This window comes from Pundamilia nyererei, unplaced genomic scaffold (assembly GCF_000239375.1).
Source record: "Pundamilia nyererei isolate P.nyererei 1_Seehausen unplaced genomic scaffold, PunNye1.0 scaffold00142, whole genome shotgun sequence".
NCBI classification, from domain to species: Eukaryota; Metazoa; Chordata; class Actinopteri; order Cichliformes; family Cichlidae; genus Pundamilia; species Pundamilia nyererei.
Genome location: NW_005187543.1, coordinates 90,198 through 103,203, shown reverse-complemented (window position 1 = coordinate 103,203; position 13,006 = coordinate 90,198). Strand labels below are relative to the sequence as shown.

At 41.2% G+C, this 13,006-nt stretch overlaps 3 protein-coding genes across 5 annotated transcripts in view; 2 read left to right on the top strand and 1 right to left on the bottom strand.

Annotated features, from left to right (window-relative positions):
• Positions 1-5,584, top strand: part of hid1a (HID1 domain containing a) — a 10,812-nt gene extending 5,228 nt beyond the window's left edge. Inside the window, exons 7-19 of the mRNA XM_005744305.1 lie at positions 794-1,001; positions 1,090-1,146; positions 1,241-1,381; positions 1,474-1,564; positions 1,656-1,807; positions 1,909-1,987; positions 2,097-2,261; positions 2,396-2,623; positions 3,940-4,091; positions 4,172-4,258; positions 4,350-4,441; positions 4,550-4,708; positions 4,801-5,584. Of these exons, the coding sequence (XP_005744362.1) occupies positions 794-1,001; positions 1,090-1,146; positions 1,241-1,381; positions 1,474-1,564; positions 1,656-1,807; positions 1,909-1,987; positions 2,097-2,261; positions 2,396-2,623; positions 3,940-4,091; positions 4,172-4,258; positions 4,350-4,441; positions 4,550-4,708; positions 4,801-4,864 (1,675 nt within the window). The 3' untranslated portion in view covers positions 4,865-5,584. The remainder of the gene's footprint in view (positions 1-793; positions 1,002-1,089; positions 1,147-1,240; positions 1,382-1,473; positions 1,565-1,655; positions 1,808-1,908; positions 1,988-2,096; positions 2,262-2,395; positions 2,624-3,939; positions 4,092-4,171; positions 4,259-4,349; positions 4,442-4,549; positions 4,709-4,800) is intronic.
• Positions 5,585-5,780: 196 nt separating this feature from the next.
• On the bottom strand, positions 5,781-8,685 carry LOC102215388 (otopetrin-2-like). Of its 3 annotated transcripts, none has more exons than XM_005744303.1 (7): positions 8,522-8,685; positions 7,571-7,971; positions 7,343-7,479; positions 7,200-7,258; positions 6,995-7,119; positions 6,131-6,912; positions 5,781-6,033 (listed from the first exon to the last, which is right to left on the bottom strand). In XM_005744303.1, exons 2-7 carry the CDS (start codon positions 7,965-7,967, stop codon positions 5,863-5,865), a joined length of 1,671 nt encoding a protein of 556 aa, XP_005744360.1. In that variant the 5' UTR covers positions 7,968-7,971; positions 8,522-8,685; the 3' UTR covers positions 5,781-5,862. The 3 variants fall into 3 exon arrangements, with proteins under 3 accessions (XP_005744360.1, XP_005744359.1, XP_005744361.1); XM_005744302.1 differs by having other exon boundaries at positions 8,542-8,685; XM_005744304.1 differs by having other exon boundaries at positions 7,385-7,479; positions 8,542-8,685.
• Positions 8,686-9,274: 589 nt separating this feature from the next.
• Positions 9,275-10,853, top strand: amn (amnion associated transmembrane protein). The gene is made up of 2 exons (XM_005744382.1): positions 9,275-9,282; positions 9,446-10,853. Exons 1-2 carry the CDS (start codon positions 9,275-9,277, stop codon positions 10,851-10,853), a joined length of 1,416 nt encoding a protein of 471 aa, XP_005744439.1.
• Positions 10,854-13,006: the final 2,153 nt, after the last annotated feature.

Sequence of the window (13,006 nt, the reverse complement as noted above, 5' to 3'; positions counted from 1 at the left end):
CACACACACACACACACACACACACACACACACACACACACACACACACACACACACACACACACACACAAATGTAGTGATGTACGCAAAAGGAGCCAAATGCAGACTATAGAGGCCAATCTTGCTAAATAATAATGACTTTTCTTCTAGTGGAGTATAAGTCAATACAAATAAAAAGCAGAAAATCGACCACTGAAACCAAGGAACCATAACAAACAGATCGGACTGAACAGGCTGAGAACACAGACGGCCTGGCAAAGGACAAAGGAAGATAGTGATTATAAATACACAGAGGGGTTATTGGTGCAGTGAGGAGGAACCTGGGACACACAGCTGAACTAAATCAGAATAATAAGTAAAATTAAAACATGACACTAGGAGACAAATGACAGAATAAAGCAGGAAATAACAAGACAGAAAAACACCTACCACAGAGGCTAAGAGCTGACAGCAGGATACAAAGAACACAGAGGGGGTAAAAGAAACCAAAGACTTAAGGAACTAAATATTAACAAACTACCATGAGAAGAAATCAAATACTTGTTCAGAAACCAAAAAAGCCTGAGAGTATAAACATAAAGAAACCAACCAAGAATAAGTGCTGAAAGTAAAATAATACAACACTCAAACTCAGTCACAAAACCCCCCCAGTGTTCGTGACATAAACCTTGCTATATCACCATGGTGATGTGTCATGGTTCAGTTATCTCTTAGATGTAAATAAAATTGCAAAAAATAAAAGATGGATTGCATGACATTTAGTGACATTGTCACCATCTTTGTTTGTCCCTAGACATGCTCTGCCTCTATTCACGTCTCTCCTGAATGTGGTGTGCGCTTATGACCCGGTGGGTTATGGCATCCCGTACAACCACCTGCTCTTCTCTGACTACCGGGAGCAGCTGGTGGAGCAGGCGGTACAGATCCTCATTGTGACACTGGAGCATGATGGAGGGATTCCCCACCCCCCTGCCTCTCCATCCAGCATAGAGGAACAAGAGGTAACTTCAAGACTGTGACGAAGACACTTGATGGCTTTATTGCATTTAATTAATGTTATTCAAATCTTTCTGAATTTGTTCGGCTCAGTCTACAGGACCAGAAAACCTGTTTGTGAATTATTTGTCAAGGATTCACAGAGAGGAGGTATGCATATCAGTGTTTCTTAAAAATCCTCCAATGTCATTACTTTAAAGACTGTATTGTGAAAATCTGTATCTTTGTGGTCTCCCAATGGTAGGACTTTGATTTTGTACTGAAAGGCCTGGCTCGTCTGCTGACCAACCCTTTGACCCAGACTTACCTGCCTAACTCCACCAAGAAGATCCAGTTCCACCAGGAGCTTCTGGTGCTTTTCTGGAAACTTTGCGACTTCAATAAGGTTAGAACAAAGATAAAGGCCTCTTTGGGGAGGCGATGCATTAAAAGGTGCTTTCATTTGACGTCACAATCTACTTTGTGTTCCCACTGCAGAAGTTCCTGTTCTTTGTCCTGAAGAGCAGCGATGTGTTAGATATCCTGGTTCCTATACTCTATTACTTGAATGACGCGAGAGCAGACCAGTGTGAGTCTCCTCAGTTGCTTCACTGCACACGACAAACCTCTACTAGAAGCATGCATTTAACAATTTCTGGTGTGATTTGTCTTTTCTGCAGCACGTGTTGGACTTATGCACATTGGTGTGTTCATTTTGCTGTTGCTGAGTGGTGAGAGAAACTTTGGCGTGCGCTTGAATAAGCCCTATTCTCTCCATGTGCCTATGGACATCCCGGTGTTCACAGGGACTCATGCTGACCTCCTTATAGTGGTAAGACACACCTGCTGCTGTGCTGAAATGGGAGTTTTCTTGATAGCTAACTAATTCAAATACAGTGAAGTTTTACAGCTGTGGCTCTGTTTGGTTTCTAGGTGTTTCACAAGATAATCACAACAGGCCACCAGCGTCTCCAGCCTCTCTTTGACTGCCTACTAACCATCATTGTAAATGGTAAATACGCATTTGATTTCAGATTTTGTTTTCAACATAACCACGCCATGACAATTAGTTGTTACAGTTTTTATTTCACACCCTTTTAATACTCCTGCTTATCCTTCAGTTTCCCCTTACTTGAAGAGCCTGTCAATGGTAGCAGCTAATAAACTGCTCCACCTGCTGGAGGCCTTTTCCACCACCTGGTTCCTGTTCTCTGCAGCTCAGAACCATCACCTGGTTTTTTTCCTTCTCGAGGCTTTCAACAACATTATCCAGTACCAGTTTGATGGTAAGAGAAAGCTGGAGACATTCAAGGCATAGATAGATAGATAGATAGATAGATAGATAGATAGATAGATAGATATCTAGTTCTTTTGTTGTGAGATACATTATTTTCACAAGTGTCCATGTTTCTCTCCCCAGGAAACTGCAACCTGGTTTATGCCATAATTCGCAAGCGTAATGTGTTCCATCAGCTGGCTAACCTGCCCTCTGACCCCAGTTCCATCCAGAAGGCTTTGCAAAGGAAGAAGAAGTCGCCCGACGTCATTTCCCGCACCAGCTCCCAAGAGACTGTATCCATGGAGGGCTCACACCCTGCAGTGCCAGCGGAGCCCGGTACACTAAAGGCCAGCCTGGTTGCTATGCCAGGTAATGACTCTACGTGTTGTTTGTACGGTAATCTTGTAATTTCAAAACAATCTATTCACTGTGTGGTAGTCACAGCACACATAACATATATCTTCGCCGGACACATTTTTCCTTCAGAAGTCTTTTCATTTTTCATGGCACAGATTCAAAAACGGTGAGGAAAACATTTCTCTGAGATTTTGATCCATATTGACATGACACCACACAGTTACTGCACATTTATGGGCTGTAAATTCATGATGAGAATCTCGTGTTCCACCACATTGCAAAGGTGCTCTATAGGTCTACGATCTGGTGACTGTGGAGGCCATTCAAATACAGTCAACTCATTATCTTCTTCAAAAAACAGACATAATTTGAGATTCGTCACGTGGAGCGTTATCCTGCTGGAAGCAACAATTAGGAGATTGGTACACTGGTCATAAAGGGACTGATATGGTCATTAACAATACTCAAGTCCTCTGTGGGGTTTAAATAATACTCAGTTGGTAATAAGGGGCCCAAAATGTGCCAAGCGTTTATGTTGTTCACACCAAATTTTGTCTCTACTATCCGACTGTAGCAGCAGAAATTGCGACTTAGCAGACCTGGAAGTTTTTCCACCAGCCCATGTGAACTGTAGCTTCAGTTTCCTGTTCTTAGCTGACAGGGGTGGCACCTGGTGTGCTTTTTGTCGCTGTAGCCTATCTGCTTCAAGGTTCAATATTTTGTGTGTTCAGAGATGCTCTTCTGTGTATCTTGATTATAAGAAGTGGAATTACTGTTGTCTTCCTATAAGCCGAAAGCTGTCTGGCCATCCTCTTCTGACATCAACAAGACATTTCACCCAGAGAACTGCTGCTCATTCCATATTTTCTTATTTTTAGACCATTCTCTGTAAATCTTACTCAGACCAACACATCTGGTACCAGCAACCATTTCATGTTCAGTCACTTAAACTACCCTTCTTCCCCATTCTGATGCTCGGTTGGAATTTCAGCAGGCTGCTTTGACCATGTCTACATGCCTAGATACATTGAGTTGCTGCCATGTTATTAGCTCATTAGATGCAAGCTGAAGAACATCTATAACTAATAAAGTGTCATGTATTTCATGTACATATGCACATCATGCACATGAAAATGACTGCCTTAGAACTAGCAGATTGAATTCATATGTCTTTAATTTAGTCTCTATGCATTTTTTAGTTACAACACAAAATTAGTTGGTGTTGCATTTAATTTTTTGGTAAGACTATAAAAGTAAAGTAATGTCGCCAGACACATCTGTAACGTATTCACTAATGTCCTGTGATTTATGATGCTGGTTTCCTGTAGGCATTGATAAACTGACAGAGAAGTCCCAAGTATCAGAAGATGGCACCATGGTGTCAGTTCCAAAGACAGACTCCCCAAACGCTGTCCACCCAGACCAAAGTGCAGTCACTGGGACCAGCGACACGGAGTCTAACTCAGGCAGGGACAATGAAGTAAGTGCCTTTTTATGGGGTGTATTGGTTTGCTCCAGTGGAAAGAGGATATTTCTAAATGCATTTATTCACACTATTAGGATGTTTTCTACACTGAAGCAGAAATGGAGAGAAGACGTTTGTCAAGTGCATCGTCAACGTCCTTTTGGGCTCCCACACCAGACTGGGTTTGCTCTCAGCCTCTCATTCAGTTTTTGTTAGATGTTGGATATTTAGAGGAATGAGAAGTCAATTTAGATTTGCTCGCTTTTATCCCAGGTCCTCTCTTGGAAATGTAAGCTACCCCTGCAGACCATCATGAGACTTCTACAGGTGCTGGTGCCTCAGGTGGAGAAAATCTGCATCGACAAGTATGCAAACACTTCGCTTAGCTTTGATCGGACTGCAAAAAGCATATTCTAACTGTTTTGATATATTACTAAAAATGCTGTAAACGTCTACTGTGTCTTTCATTGCAGAGGTCTAACAGATGAATCAGAGATCCTAAAGTTTCTACAGCATGGCACATTAGTGGGCCTGCTGCCGGTTCCTCACCCCATCCTAATTAGGAAATATCAGGCCAATGCAGGCACTGCCATGTGGTTTCGCACCTACATGTGGGGCGTCGTTTATTTGCGGTGAGTTAGAAATTTTAGACGAGAATTATGGACACTGATATCCTCAAAAGCAAATTAAAACTAATCCATTATTTTCTTTTTTTCTGTTTCAGCAATGTTGATCCTCCGATCTGGTATGACACTGACGTCCGACTATTTGAGATCCAGAGGATGTAGACTGTCAATGAAAATGAATCTAGGGTTCTTCATCCCTTCAGTATCTGCTGGTTTTGTGGGAAACCTCATTGTGTTGAAACTATCCTTGTGAACCTGTTGCTTGCTTCTGACACCACCAAACTAGACAGGGGAGTCATTCAGATGAGTGGAGTAGAAATTTCTCTCTATATTAAGATAGAAAGTGTTTGAATTATCACTAGTGTCCATAAACAACTGTGTTTGTACATTTCTTCAAACCTTAAGACCGCTGAATGTTTGTCAAAGCACTGAGATGACTGGAGTGTTTGGTAAGGGCTGAGGCAAATTTTAGCAGTATAAAAGTGAAAGAGGGAACATTGTTTAACTTTCAAAGACGTGTAACATATCCTGTATAGCTCAAAGTTATCATTCCAATATTATTTGTTGTACTTGAAATGCTTTAAAGTGAACTTGCACCTTTTTGAGTTGTCGTTTGTGGTTGAAGTTTATGTGATTATATTTTGAGGGAGATTGTATGTTTTTATGTATATGACAAGGTTTCATTTTTGAGAAATGCTTATAATGTTCTATGCTGAAATTGTATTTTCCTTAAAGTGTCCTGAAAAAAAAAATCTAATATATAATATGTATCTGCAAATTCTGCATTGGTCACATTATGTATGACAGTGCTGTAAAGCAAAATCTGAAATTTCAGGTGTGTAAACGGTTCATAAAGTAGCAGCAGTTCTGCACAAAGTCCAATTCTGCCATCTGTAAAAGCGCCACCTTCACATGTTAACCACTAGGTGGCACCATGCTCCTGTTCGTCACTTAATCTGCAAAAGGTTTATTATATGAACACATTTGCATCGCCACATATCAAATCCCTGCACTGAATCCTTCTACAGGGAAATCTGAAAACACGAAGACATTTTTTAAATTTATTTATTAAAGGTAGTTAAATAACATGTTAAATGTTTTGATACATAAAATTGTTCACTTTTTATACACCTAAATCAAAATAATGATTACGAGATTAGTCAATCTCTTAGATAAACTTCAAAGAGACTGGCCACAGCGTGCATGCGATAGAAGATTCCAAAAGGAAGTCCAATATTCACAATTGCGTTCCACATTGTGTAATTGTAAAAGTATATCTCAGCGGAGTGGTCGAACTGGGGACGAGCCCCAAATGCAGGCATGATCCATAGCTGTCAATATAGAAAAAGGGAATTAGACACATTTTGACAGAAAACACTGGTAGTTGTTACAACTGTAGATAGTCCAATAAGCACAAATACAACTTACAATTATGTTTGCCAGGAGCAAAAAGGCGCACACTTCCCTCAGAACTCTCCTTTTCCAACTTGGCTTTTTAGAAATTGAGTATCTTGATATTTGACCCTCCACGTCATTGGCCATTTCAGCGTGGTCTTGAAAAGCACGGGCATTTGCCGGCATTACATTGATGGGCTCCCGATGGAGGCCTTCAATGATGAAATAGTTCTGCAGGCCAATCTCAACCACCAATACCACAGCCCAGGCCAGGTTGAGCACATTTAGGTAACCCTGGGCTCCCGTCGCCACTGTAGCCACAAGGCTGAAATAGCTAATGATGAATTGCCCCAAAGAGGATGCCACCAGTAGCCCCACGTCCAGGCTGCGAGTGGGGTTTTTGTCTGATACATATTCCCTGCGGTCCAGTCTGTAAATAATGCAGCCAATCATAGTGGAGAGGGACATCAAGCTAACAATCACTATGTTCATAATGAAATGAATCAGCAGGGCCTTATTTCGTTTATCCTTGTCTTCTTTGAGTATGTTAATCTTGTACAGTACAAATGTAACAAGTCCTGCCACCACCAGGAGCAGTCCTGCTACAGGCCCTACGAAAACATCTTTCACATAGAAGTTAAATTTGTAGTGCTTGTGATGCTCAACAATTCTGCCCACATTTTTCCACATTATGTAGGTCATGGCAGAAGCAAAGAGGCTGTATTCTATGTTGAAGGGGTACAGGTAGTAGAAGGCCTCTTTGAAGGTCTCACATGCCATATGACTGCATGTGCACTTCTTGGCACCGTAGTTGGCTGGAACAGAAAGAGCAACCATCAGTTATTTTCCTTGTAAACACGGACCTTCATCTAAAAACAGGAAGCTACGGCTCAATACCTCTGTACAACTTGTGCGAGACACTTATATTCAGATGAGTTATCTCAGTTTGGTGAATTGACTCCTCAGTCACTGCTGCCATCCACACCACCAGGTTAGTTGAAAGTGTAAGAGTAAGCCCACATCTGAAAGGGAAAAAAGATAAGGAATGTTATATACTCTGAAATGAGTGAACGGAGGTGATGAAATGTTTAAAAGAATCTACCGTGTTAAGCTGGTGTGTAGCTGCACGCAGTCCCTTGAATGAAACCACAGGAAGTAGGTCTAAAAGAGACAACTTTTAAAAGTTTTGCCAGTGCAGCATGCAAGAGCGCGTATATTCTTACAATTTTCATAACATGCAACAACCTGGAAAAATAAAAACACAGCTTGCACAATGGGGTAGGCTACTTTAACAGGAGAATCACAGTGAAGGTAGCCCACATAAGTGGCAATCTTGAAGATGTCCATGAGGAAACTAAGGAGGCCAAACAGCACAAGCCCAGCTGCAACATATAAAAAAAATAAAAAATTAGGGGTTTAAGCTGAAATGAGCAATCAGAAACAGAGCCAGAAAGCACTGCTCGGACTTCTCACCCTTGAGCCACACAGGCCCAGCATGGCGATCTTTAAATAAGACTGCACGATCCTTTCGGGAGGTGACGACCATGTAAAACAGCATCCACAACATAGTAAGGACGAGGAGGGTGATGAGGAAGATTTGCCGGTGCACTGGTGTTATGGCCACAACATTGAAGGCGCTGCTGCTGACCAGAGCACAGCCAAGCATCAGGATGTTGATGCAAATTATCCCAGACAGGAGCCATTCACCACCTTGGGGGGTCCTTTCTTTAACTACTTCCACATCGTGTCCACTTTCACTAGCACCATCCACAGTGGGAGGATGGGGAGGACTGGGCAAATGCTGGATGCTGTCCACTTGTGTCACAGTTCCACCATTTGATGGATGAGCCGTCATAACAACGTTTGGCATTTTCCTACAAAAGATCATGTGCTTTAGCTTAAGTGAAGCTGTAATGATCCCATATCTTTACAGGTTAACCGCTGAGAAATACAAGATTTTATTATGACCCTACTAAAGAAAATAAGCGGGGAAGGACTATAAAAGCGCACTCAAGAGTACTAAAACACCACATGAGTCTTTTATTATGGAAAACAACGATATTTCAGCTTTAGCTACAGGATTAATATTATTTACATCCGCCACTATTTTAAATGTGATTGTCCAAAAAAGAGAGAGAGAAAGCGAGAGAAAAGAAAGACAGAAAGAAAAAAGTGAATCTTTGAAAACTGATCTACAGCGTTCGTGTTGGACTTTCAAACTAGTGTGAAGATGCCAGAGGGTGCATGTTGCTTTCGGGTTAAAGTTTATCTAAACTGAACACTGAGTTGGAAAACACGGCATAGCCCTAAGTGGATCAGCGCTCTAGTCTGCGCAGGTCAGATTGCACAGAAAGCCTCCGCAGTGCTCACGTAAACGACTAAAAACAGGTGCAATTAGTTTTGGCTGATTGTTTAATCTCTCACCGCACCCAAAGGAGACTTACACCACATATTTTGGTGTTTTTCCCCAATCGTCCCTTGTGCTGGTCAGGTCCTGTTTCGTATTTGGTCGTTATTCCATAAACAACGAACTCTACTAGCTCGTGACACTGGCGCACGTCAGGAACTGCCTGAAGGGAAATCCAAGTGCGACGGGTACTTGAGTCTGTTTACTATGCAGATTCTCGCAGCTTCCAAGAAGGAGCTATTTTGGTCGTGCGGACTGTAAGTGTAGTCCTGTTGACCTTAGACATTTGAAAATTCAAGAAGTAAACTTGATGGCTTTCCTTCGAATGCAAAATAAGCAATGTAAATGATATGGACTTTGATGCATTCATATTAAGCATCTGAATGGATTTATGTGCATATAAATGCACATAATGAATTAGATGATGGTTAATCATTAAGGTGCGTATCTGATGCTGGTAGCAGTCAAATTAATTATGTTTGACACACACACATACACACGCACACACACGCACACACACACACACATATACATATATATATATATATATATATATATATATATATATAATTTAGACCAGAAGCTAAATTATTGCATCGATCAGAGAATTAGCATTACTGACGAAGCAGAATTATCACCACATTTGATTGCATTGGACTTAATGTAATTCAGTGAGTAAACAAATAGCAGTGTCAGTGGCAATAGCAGCAATATAAACCTAAAGAATTCATTTCTACTTTAGTTCTAAGCAGAAATGCATTGAAGGGAAAATGCAGTGGTAAGGATGTTTTGGTATTATCAATAAAACCGGTCTGTTGTAGCAGAAAATGTAAATGTTTTACCTGCTTGAGCAGGCTGATTTGGTTTAGTGCCCTTAGTAAGCTGTGTGCACTCGTGTTAGTCACAAGATTTGAAACAAAGGTCACGCAATATTCTTTTAGGCTGTCACAATTACCCAGGATGCTGAAAATACCAGACATGCTCTTGCTCTTCTGTCTTGTTGGGGTAGCAAATGCCCTATATAAACAGTGGATTCCTGATACAAACTATGAGAATAAGACCAACTGGGACAAAGGCGATATTCCTTGTGGCAATGACATAGTTCAGTTTTCGGCTCAAAGAAAAGTGTCTGTGTTTGTGGAGACCACTCATGCTGTGCTGGAGATGAGGTTGCCAGTTGATGGGGACTTCATCCTGAATTCAGGAGCTGGATTTTATGCTGTCACCGGGCAGGACCCAGGCTGTGGAACGGGTGTCACAACTGAGTTTAAAGATTCAGAGTCATTTCAGTGGTACGATCCAACTCTATGGCAGGCAGCTGCAACTCTGAATGACCTAGAGCAAGGAAACTTCCTATTCTCTGTCCACGAGGAGAGCGTCCCCTGCCATTACGATGATGTTGTTTTTAAAGCCCTCTCCTCCTTCAGAGTGGACACCAGCTCTAGTCATTCTAGCATCACTGTCAAATCTGTGTCTGTGCTGGGGGATACATTTACTACCCAGTCTGAGTTCTCCCAGTATCTCAGCTCAAGTTTGGGCAAACTGCAGTTTCATGGATCCTCTGCTGTTGCTGTCGGAAACCCAGCCTGTGAGGATCCCTCTGGTTGTGACTGTGGGAATTCTGTACACCATCAGCAGATCTGTAGCACAGTAACGTGTGACTCTCCAAACTGTAAGAACCCTCTTCGCCCAACAGGACACTGTTGTGATGTGTGTGGTGCCATTGTTACCCTCCTTTTTGATGACGGTTTTAACCTTCAGACTTACAGGGAACGAATCCGTCACCTTTTTCTTGCCCTGCCACAATACCAGTCCATTCAGCTGGGGATGTCCAAAGTCTTAAAGCCACAGCGGCTGATGGGGATAATCAGTCTTGGTACGTTATCTGAAATCCAGATAGTAATACTGGATGGAGAGCAGGGAATACAGTCAGCAGCTTTGGCCCAGGACATAATGAAGGATGCTCGTTCTCATGGCTCTAATTTGGGAATCTCCGGAGTTGAAGTTCAGACCTCTTCTGAGGAAACTGGAGATAGTGCAGGGTTGGCAGTTGGAGTTGTTTTTGGAGTTTTACTGCTGATTACACTCATTATCTTGGGTGTCTTGGTTCATAAGGGGGTTGTTCAAATGCCAACACTGAACAGATTCAAAAATAGCAATAACATGCCAGATCTCGGTGGACCTCTCGACCATGGGTTTGATAATCCTATGTTTGACCAGCCCACTATGATGCCTGACATTCCTAGTCTATATGGGACTGGAGTTAGTAATTCAATCTCCATGACTCAGACAGCTGTGCACTTTGTAAACCCAGCTTATGATGAGAGTGAAACAGATTTCACTGCCTAAAGATGAACATATGTTAGCATTTAATGACAGTACTTTTGTTTCAAATTGAATGATTTTAAATCCCACAAATTAAAGTATATAGTTGTATACAGTTTTACCACCACTGAACAATGTAAATAACCTAGGCGACAGGCACTAAATCTTCGAATAACCAAATAAATCTGTAACACAAATAAAAGAATTGCTGGCAGACAATTGTGTATTTTCCTCTTCATTCGCATCACATTTAAGAGCAATAAAGTTTCAAAAAGCTGCAGTAAATCCTTAACACTTCATGTGCTGCATAGCTTTCTTCATGGTGCGCATTTACAACCACTATTCAATTTAAACTTCTATGTTATCTATTGTGGGGGTGAAAAAGCTCTTTATACAATATCTTTACAAAGCTTGTTATGTAACATCAATAAATAGTCATAATAGACCATTTCTTTTCTTTTACAAGCTCACAGTGAAGGCAGCTCATAATCTGTTAGCATATACATCATTCTGCATTGACCAGAGCAAAGGTTCAGTGAAGTCGGCCATGAATTTATGGAGCAGCTTGACAGGACCAGTAACATTATGAAATGAAACTGAGCCTTGGTGATAGGCAACATATTAACCAATCCTGCTAATATCAGTAGTTTCCAAGATGGGCTCCACACCAGTATGCCAGGCAGAAAAACATCCGCTGTTCTTTCCCACGCACCAGGAAAAATTGTTCCCGGTGATGCAGCTGCTACTTTACTCTCCCTTTCGATCGATACTCTTGTGTGCGACAACCTTTCTCACTCAGCTCTGCTTCAATATAGTGTTTTCCCAAGTAAAGGCTCTGTAAATTCATGGCTTGGCATGAGTATTCAAAGTCGGGATGTTCCGGGTATCTGTGCTGCCATGGGCTGATGTTGGTCAGGTGTCTCGGTCAAAGGTCAAACTTCTGGAGTCTTAAAAAAAAAAAAGGGGGAAATAGACAATGTGGAAATAAAAATAAGATATGACAAGCGGTGGGTGGGTGATGTATTGAAGGGTTATTTGCATTTTAAGAAGTCCTCTCTGGTGTCAGGGTTAGGCAGGGTAGAAAGATGAGGGACTGGCACGGATGATTTAGTACCATTAATTTGATATAGAGGTTTTTCTCATGATTGTTTACACTATATTGAATTTCAGCTCTGTGTGGCAGTACTACAGCAGTGCTCTGAGCTAAATGCTAATGTTAGCATGCAAAATTTGCACACAACACAAAGTAAACTGTGTTTGTTTTATGCTTAATCCAGAAACAATAAACCACTTTAGTTTACATTTTCCAAGCACGATGTCGAAAAATAAAGAAAAAAAAAATGGCTCGTTAACGTCACCCTAAGAAAAACACGAACGCCTGCGACGTAAGACTTTTCATTCAAAGGGAAAAATATGAAACTTGCAGTGTTGCTGAATAAATTCATTATCAAAGTAGTCATCATAGTTTGGATCAGACACTGTAGACACAGAAGACACTGATACACACCAAGTGTCATCCCTAGTGTCATGAATGTAACCCCCCCCCCAAAAAAAAACAACCCAAAACAAAACAAAAAACACGCTGTAACAATTCGTATGAGGCCTTTTCCAGTATTAGGCGTGGAACCACCTTGGAAACGACTGATATTACCAGGATTGGTTTATATCTTGACTTTCACCGAGGCTCAAATAACCAAATATGACGTGTGGAACAAAACCCATGTTGTGAGTGAAACTCACCACTTTTGCAAATCATGCTCAGCTTTCCACTGCAGGAGGAAAAAAATAGGAAAAAAAATCAGGTTGTACAGTTCCTGTGTAATATCTGTTACTATTTGGGTGTAAAAAGATTCGATGATCCATGCAGTTCATGTTCACATTAGGTAGACATACAGCGGTCATTCCTTTTTTCCCACTCTGAGTACCCTTGTAACAAGCCAATTTAATTTAATTAAATTATATTTGAATATGAAAGGACTTTATATTGCAAGGTAAGACCTTTATGGAAATTGTTATTTTCATAAAAAGAAAATAGCAATTTGATTGTGAGTGGCAGTGGGAACAAAAAACAAACCAAAAACCCTTATACAGAAGAATCCTCTGTACAAACCAGGGTCAGGAGGGTCACCTTCTGCTTTGACTGCTTTAGGTGATGGGATAGTAAAGAGAAAAGATCA

Excerpts from the sequence above, each read along its gene's own strand:
- LOC102215388 (XM_005744303.1), bottom strand. The coding sequence starts at position 7,967 with ATGCCAAACGTTGTTATGACGGCTCATCCATCAAATGGTGGAACTGTG. Across the intron at positions 7,120-7,199 it reads CTACACACCAGCTTAACACG|ATGTGGGCTTACTCTTACAC; the intron begins GTAGATTCTTTT and ends TTTCCCTTTCAG. Across the intron at positions 6,034-6,130 it reads TGCTCCTGGCAAACATAATT|CTATGGATCATGCCTGCATT; the intron begins GTAAGTTGTATT and ends CTATATTGACAG.